Raw genomic sequence first — 7,622 nt, 5'->3', positions numbered from 1 at the left:
CATATATTAGATATAGTTATCAAATATATAATTTATAGATATGTTTTACTTATATAAATTATATCTAGAAGGTAATTAACTTTCTAGAACTATATACAGTTTGGACAGGTCTGTGGCTGGGCTTGGATCCAGGCACACCGAGTCCTCTCGCAGGATTTTAGGCAGGCGGGTCTGAGCGCCCAGGATCCTTCTCTCTGGCCCGCAGTAGTTCAAGTTCTGTGACAGAAGCAGAGCCCACATGAGCCCCGTGTCTGCACAGAAGGGGCCATCGCAAGGCCCGAGAAGACGAGCAGATGCATCGGGGCGATGCGGCCGTGCGCAGGGATGCAGCCCACCACAGCTTCTCTTACCTTTCTGCTGACAGATGAACTTGAAGCGGGCGCAGAGAGCATCCAGAGCCATAAAGTGGTCTCTTCTCTCTTGAGCGACTTGAATGGATGTGCCAGCAGCTTCCCCAGGCCTGGGATCTGGATCTCTCCACAGGCAGCACCTCTGTCCTCATTTTGACCAGGCTGGAGGAGGCAGGCAGAAGAGCAGAAGGGCTGAGGGCCGGCAGCTGAGCCATTTGGCAGGAGCCAGGAGGGCATTGGCCATGACCCTGGGCTTATTCTAGACCACCTCACGCCATGCTCAGGGGCTGGGGGGAATGGGTCCCTCCTGGTCAGGGCAATGGCAGAGTCAGCAGTCATGGAAATGCCGGCTTGCTCTTTGAGAAGGACCTTAGAAAGCCAGGGCATCCTTTCCACACCTGATCATTCAGCAGGTGTTTGAGTTTGTGTCCCTGCCAAGCCTTACATCAAGGTCCCTCTCTGCTCAGAGGCACCAGCAGCACAGCGCACGCAGGGAGAATCCTGATCTTCGCTGCTTCCTTGGAGACTTCAGGACCAAGCTGGTCTGAGCTGCCAGGGAACAGATGGCAGGATCCTTGTCTCCTGTTTGCAGTCTGTCAAGCTCTACGACAGAAAGAGAGCCCAGATGAGCCCCCGTGTGTGCAGAGACGCCTCAGCTCCCCCGAGCCCTGGCTCCCCACTCACCCCAGAGCACCTCAGCCACGGTGTCCTCACTCTGCTCTGTCAGGTGCCGCGCAGCCAGCCCTGGGCACAGAGCTCCGTCAGCCGCTGCTCCCCAGTGTGCTCCCAGCAGCATGGCCCCCGGCCCTGCCTGACCCCCTCAGCAGCCCGGGGGTGGCACTGGCAAGGTGGCCACCAAAGCCACCTGTGTTGGCAGGGGGGCACAGGGAGGCCGAGGCCCTGCCCGTGTCAGCCCCAGGGCTGGGGGGACGGGGCCAGGCTGCCCAAAGAGGGACCCTGGGGGCTGGGACTCACCAATGAACCTGAGGGCCGCCTCTCGCATGGGGGCCTGAGGGCTCCGCAGGTAGGGCTGGCTGTCCCACACAAACTGTTCGGCCCTGCTGCTGTCCTTGGCCAACTGCAGGGAGCACAAGGCTGTGGGCATTACTCAGAGGGCCCCAGCTGGTCAGATCAGCCCCTCCTGCCAGCACCCCCATGGCTCAGAGCCCTCCCTCATGCTGGGGGAAGGAAGGGAACATGGGCCTAGAGGAGACTCCTGTTCTCGAGACAGGAGCAAGGCTGCAGCTCCAGGCTGGGCGCTCTGGGCAACAACAGCCCTGGGGAATCCCAGCTGCAGAGCTCACAGCCCCGGCACGGTGTTGTGGGCAGCCCTCGCCCAGCCTGGGTCTCGTCCTCACCAAGCACTCGCCCATCCTCCACGTCTGCTCCGTCTGCGCCAGCTGCTTGAGCTCTTTCCACTTGAGGAGCTTTGCTATAGCCAGAACGGCTTCTGTAGATGCCTGTGGGACAGAAGCTAGGAGGTGGCACCAGAGCCTGCCTGTGGAAGGAGACCTGGGCTTTGTTCCTGGGGTAACCGCGCCCTTAGGAAGCTGGGACATGCCCTCGCCAAAGTGCCCAGGGGTCTCTTGGGGACAGGCCTAGGCAGCAGGGATTGAGGTGCAAAGCCCTGCAGGGACACCTGTGGGGACAGCTGAGAAGCCTTTGGGGACACACGTGTCCAGGCCTCGGTGGTGCTGGGCTGCTGCCGAGCCCTGCTGGAGCAGGCAGGGCAGAGATGGAAATGGCCGTGCCAGCTTGTCTGGCCCTGCTGGCGCTGGTTCCCAGGGGCTGTGCTGGGGGAACGCTGCCCGCTGCCAGCAGCCCTTGCCCTGCTGCTCGGGACCCCCCCAGGGGGTGTCAGCCACGCCTCTCTTGGTCAGTGCTCAGCCTGGACATGGGTACCTTGGCCACGCTGGGGGCCTGGTCACTCATGTGAAGCAGGAGCCGGACCAGGACTTTCCAGGCGTTTTCCTTCATGCCCTTCTTGTCCTTCCAGTCTGTTTTGCCCAGCAGGTCTCTGAAGAGGTGGATGGAGTGCTCCCGCACAAAGTCTTCCTCCTGGTAGGAAGGAGGAAAGGTGAGCTCCGCACACAGCGGCTCCCTGCCCGCGAACAGGAGGGGCTGAGCTGAGGTGCCTGAGGTGAGGGGCGATGCTGCGGGCTCACAGCCCAGAGCGGGCAGGATCAGCGCTGGGCTGCAAGGCCCAGAATCCATCCCAGGGGAGCCCAGAGAGCGGGGCCTGCTCCCAGTGCTACTTGCAGGGCTGGGCTGCAGGGCAGCTGTCATTGCCCAGGGCCCTGCTGCAGGGCTCAGGCTCCCACATCAGCCTTACCGCGTCAAAGAGGTGCCAGAGCCTCTGCACCGCTTTCACAACCATGGCGCTGGCCTCTCTCTTCTTCAGGTGCCCCAGCACATTTTGGAAGATGTCCATGACCATCACCGAAATGTCCCCAGACTGATGCCACAGGAATTTCAGCAACTCGGACAGGAGGCCCTTCATTTTTCTTGCCTGTACAAAAGACAATTTCCATTCCGTGAGAACGTCTGTGCCTGGTCAGATCCCCAGGCAGCCTCCAGGCCATCCCATGGCAGGCAGGGCATTTGGAGCAGTCACCCCAGCACCTGACTCGCAGCCCAGGCCAAGCCACCACCTTCCCCGAGGCCTCGGAGTCCAGGTGCCACATGTCTGCCCCTGAGAGCAGCCTGCTCACCGTCTTGGCTCTCTCCGACAGTGTCACAAGGGCCCTGAGCACCAGAGAGACCATTTCTATTATTGGACACCTCAGAAGATTCAGGTCTTTGTACAGTAGACCCAGTTCCTGTTCTTGTACATCATCAGAGGCCAGCATCTGGAAGGAAGCGGCAGAGAGCCCGGGCAGAGCTGGCAGGGCTGTCCTGGCTCAGCTCCCGCTTCCCACCGGCAGCGGAGGGCAAGGGCACATGGGCTTTTCCTGATGACTCACAGCCAAGAAAGCGAGGCAGGACTTCTCCTGCTGTGTGAAGATGTCCTTCTGCCGGCCCTGCAGTTTGATGTGCAGCTCCTTCAAAACTTTCTCCAGAGTCTGGTGCACGGAGAACATGGCCTTCCACAGACAGACTTTGTCACTGCAAGGCAGAGCGCTGTCAGCAGGGCTGCCTCGGCCACTGCAGTGTGGCCTGGGCCAGCCCTGCAGGACTTGGGGTGCGCAGAGGCCCAGCCTGGGCAGGTGGACATGGCTGATGGGGTGTTCCCGGTGGGACTGGGAGCAGCGTACTGGCTCTGGGCTGGCCCAGCCAGCTTTGGCTGCTGTGGGCCTGGGCTGAGCATGGTGGGATGGAGGGCCCCGCTTGCTTTGGGGGGTGCTGCAGTGTTCTTGTGTCTGGCAGCCAGAGAGTCTCGGGGTCCCTCTCCCCATAGGGAACAAGCCCTCTGGGTGGTCAGGGCCAGTACCTGAATATTGGGGCGACCTTCAGAGCTGTTGTGACTACTCGCCGAGGCCACTTACTGGCCATCAGGTCAAGCAGTGTGGGAAAGCTGTGAGCGGTTGCTGCATTTGTTTCATCACAGTACTCAAAGATGTGTCTCACAACTTTTGGCACCTGGAAGGAACACAGGTGAAGGTGGTGCTGCCATGTCCTGGGATGCCGCAGGGACCCACGTGCGGGTGACGATCTTTCTAAGTAATGCGTCTGTGTGTGTGTCTCTTCCTCATTCCCCCTCTCTCTCTATCTCCCATTTACTCTTAAAAGAAATCCGTACTGTTGGCGTTGGCATGTGGTCCTGTTTGCACCTTAATTTTGGCCGAGGCATCTTTTGATGACCAGATCCTACCATTATTTGGGTGTCAGAATTTGGATCCTAAGACCCTCTCTGCTGCCTCAAGGTGGTTTCAGGCACCCCCCAATCCTGGCTTTGGGAGGGAGGGAGGGAGGAACGTGACAGGGCTCAAGGGCAGAGCAATCCAGCCACAGGCCACTTACATCCATCAGCCACAGCTCAGGGAATTCCATGGCCACCTCCAGAAACTCCTTGGGCGCCTTCTTGTCCAGGAGGCTGGAGCGGCCCAGGATCTCGATGGCCACAAGGACGATGCCCGTCCTCTCAGCTGGCCTGAGGTATCTGCCAAAGGCCTGTGGCAGGAAGGAAGGGAGTGGAGGCCAGTGCCAGCCAGTGCCCAAAGGGTTCTGCTCGGCTGGGCAGCGCGAGCAGCCCTGGCCAGAGGTGCCGGGCAGTGCTGGCGGCAGTGGCCGCAGGAAAGCTGGCAGCAGTGCCCACAGTCCCTATGCAGGGGAGGATGAGGAGGGCCCCATGACAGGGAGGAGGGCTGGGCTCTCAGGCATGGGGCACGGGCCCTACAGAGAGCCAGGGCTCGCTGGTGGCCAGCAGGGCTGGAGCTGCTGCTGCTGCTGCTGCTGGGACACTGCAGTGTTCCCTGCTCGGGGACAGCGGGAAGCCTCTCACCAGGGACAGCCCTGCTGATTCTGCACCCCTTTGTGCACACCAATCCCCTGCTGATGCCACGGATGAGAGGCCCAGCAAGGGGGAGGGCTGGTCACCTGAACTCTCCAGGTGCTGGGCGTATCCAGCAGGGAGGTGATCTCAGATTGCCAGTATGCTGGGAGCTGGGCACGAACCGCTGGCGGTGTGGCACCTAAAGAGAGGGAAAACACCAATGTGTGGCTGAGACACAGCCGCTGTGCCAGCAGCCGACCCAACCCTGGCAAGCGTCGGGATGCAGGAATGGCTTGGGAGCAGTCGGTCACGGGAGGAGGTGGTGGGCACTGGTGGAAAGGGGGAGCTGCCTCCAGTGTCCGTACCCAGTGAAGCTGGCCTGGGAAGCTCCGAGCCCCTGGAGCTCCGCATGCAGCTCCCAGTTACACCGTGGCTGCAGTACTGCTCAGGGGGAAGGGCTTGCGGGGCTGGAGGGTGGCAGGGCAGGACACGAGCTCTCCAGGGGACATGGGGAAGGGGCGGATTGGGGCTGAGTCCTGTGTGGAGGAGCAGCTCGGCTACACGGGAGCATCAAGAGCCTGGCAGAGAGCGAGGGGCAGGAGCAGAGGTGACAGCAGCTCTGGGGACATGGTGCCACCTGCACCAAGCACAACAAGGAGCCTTCGCAAGACCCAGGAAGACAAGCAGCTGTATCTGGGCATGTGGCGGTGCACGGGGGATGCTGCCCACCACAGCTTCTCTTACATTTCTGCTCAGAGAGGAATGTGAAGAGGAAGCAGAGAATATCCAGTGCCATCAAGCTGGATTCTTCTTTCCTGAATAACTTGAAAAACAGATGGCCCAGCAGCTTCCCGAGGACTGGGATCCGGACGTGTGTGCTGGCAGCACCGCTGTCCTCAGTTTGGCCAGCCTGGGGGAGGCAGGCAGAAGAGCAGAAGGTCTGAGGGTGGGCAGCTGAGGCCTTGCAGGCACCTTGGAGTTGTGGCTGTGCCAGGGCACAGGGATGGGGAGATGGCCTGGCAGGAGGGTGGCCGGTCCTTACCTGCACAGTGGAAGAGTCGGCCAGCAAATGGCTCAGCAGCCTGATCCTGCCCATGACCCTCTCCTGCACAGCCACGGTGTCATAAAGGCAGTAGTGCAGCAGAACCTGGGAAGAGAGAAGCTGCAGGTGAGCCCCGTGAGCAGACGCCCACTCCAGCAGCAGCAGTGGCAGGGCCGCACTCATGAGACACACTTGCACCGTCCCTCCAGACTTCCTGTGCCCTCAGGCAGAGCTTTCAGGGGGGATCCTGGGGGCCCTGGGGGCCCTGGCAGGCCTGGCCCAAAGGCCCCAGGCAAAGCTGGTGGGCAGCAAGGAAGGCAGGGGCTGCCCTCTGCTCCTTGTGCTCCAGCAGCGCCTGGGGCCAGCCTCTGCTTCCCTGGGCCAGCTGGGCAGCCTCCCCGCAGTGCGCTCTTGCCTGCACAGCACTGCGGGAGTGTCCTGGTTCTGGCCGGGACAGGGTTCATTTGGCAGGAGCCAGGACAAGACTGGACACAAGCCCGGGCTCCTTCCCCTCCTAAGTGAGGAACAGTCCTTTGAGCCCCACTCTGTGCACAGGCCAGACCTCCAAGATGTCCTGCAGCATCTTGCTGGTTTTGGAGGCAGGAGAGCTGAACACCATCACCTCCAGCATGGTGTCCATGGCATGCAGGGTCTGCAAGGACGACAGAGAGCAGTGGCTGTGATTCTGCTGTCCCTCCCACTCCCAGGAGACTGATCTGAAGTGCCAGTGTGACGGGAGGGACACAGGAGCAGGCCGTGTGCTGGGGGGCAGAGCAGCCGGCATTGCCGGAGGTGGCTGGAGCCTGGCAAGGCATGAAGGGATGTGTGGATACAAAAATGCTGCTAGCAAGGATTTTCTTGCTGTTTTCGAAGTCCGTGAGAGACTTTTCGGTCTCACAGAAGAGGTAGCAGAGTTATGTAAACAACCAAACACCTGCAGCCTTGAAAAGTCTTGTTTACAGTATAGTAGGAAAATATTTTGACAATGGATGTTTTAGGATTTTAGCCAATCACCCCCAAGGGTTGGCTGATCCTTGTCCAATTAGACTATGAAGAAAAAAGTCTATAAAAGAGTTTGTAAAATAATTAATAAATCAATCTTGCTGCACAATTCCTGCCTGCTGGATCTTCTCTCCTCCTCCTCCCTACGGCAGTGGGACATGGTGATATACCCTAGGGATTAGGCCAGCGCTAATAGGGATGAGGGTAGGAAAGCGAAGCTGCGACCGTGGCCTGCCTTGGATCTTTGGTCCTTAGGCAGCACGGGATGGTCGGGAGCAGCCTGGACAGACTGGAGGCTCCTCCAGTTCACCCAGCACTTACCCGAGCATAGAGGCATGCTTCCCGGCTCTGCATTTCCCCACTTGGAGGAAGGAAAAAGATGCTGTCGAAGCAGAGTCTTAAGAGTTTTCTTCTGTTCTCCAGCACCGTCCCCAGCGTGCTGCAAAGAGAGAGGGGCCCAGCTGGCCACTGGTGCTGGGAGCAGTGTCTCAAGGTCTCCTGCAGCACTGGGGCTGGGCTTCCAGGAGGGATGGGCAGGTGGGCACAGAGTGCTGGGCAGGGGTCTGCAGGTGTGATGGGCCGGTACCTCAGTCCGGCAATAGCGAGCATGGCCAGCCGCCGCACCTCCGTGCAAATCTCGTACTTGGGCTCCAATTGCAGCAGCACCTGCAGAGCACAGCTGGGCTGCAACCTGGCAGCTGCCAGCACCCAGAGCCACCAGAGCCTTGCCCTGCCCACGCACTGCCCTCACCGGCTGCTGAGGCTCCTTGCTCCCTTCCCCAGATTGCCGGGTGCC

The 7,622-nt window shown here is 60.2% G+C and overlaps 1 protein-coding gene across 1 annotated transcript; it reads right to left on the bottom strand.

Annotated features, from left to right (window-relative positions):
* Window positions 1-6,662, bottom strand: LOC116437143. Its single transcript, XM_032094719.1, has 16 exons — window positions 6,387-6,662; window positions 5,825-5,929; window positions 5,527-5,692; window positions 4,887-4,981; window positions 4,311-4,460; window positions 3,781-3,929; window positions 3,314-3,455; window positions 3,062-3,199; window positions 2,683-2,859; window positions 2,253-2,408; window positions 1,709-1,810; window positions 1,326-1,428; window positions 1,035-1,094; window positions 796-953; window positions 351-512; window positions 1-216 (listed from the first exon to the last, which is right to left on the bottom strand). The coding sequence occupies exons 1-14, from the start codon at window positions 6,606-6,608 to the stop codon at window positions 814-816; spliced, it is 1,905 nt and encodes a 634-aa protein (XP_031950610.1). The 5' UTR covers window positions 6,609-6,662; the 3' UTR covers window positions 1-216; window positions 351-512; window positions 796-813.
* Window positions 6,663-7,622: the final 960 nt, after the last annotated feature.

The sequence above is a fragment of the Corvus moneduloides genome, chromosome 33, assembly GCF_009650955.1.
Source record: "Corvus moneduloides isolate bCorMon1 chromosome 33, bCorMon1.pri, whole genome shotgun sequence".
NCBI lineage: Eukaryota > Metazoa > Chordata > Aves > Passeriformes > Corvidae > Corvus > Corvus moneduloides.
This window is presented reverse-complemented; position numbering and strand designations above follow the sequence as displayed.

Excerpts from the sequence above, each read along its gene's own strand:
- LOC116437143 (XM_032094719.1), bottom strand. The coding sequence starts at position 6,608 with ATGCCGGCTGCTCTGCCCCCCAGCACACGGCCTGCTCCTGTGTCCCTC. Across the intron at positions 4,461-4,886 it reads CCAGCACCTGGAGAGTTCAG|GCCTTTGGCAGATACCTCAG; the intron begins GTGACCAGCCCT and ends TTCCTGCCACAG. Across the intron at positions 1,429-1,708 it reads GGAGGATGGGCGAGTGCTTG|TTGGCCAAGGACAGCAGCAG; the intron begins GTGAGGACGAGA and ends TGCTCCCTGCAG.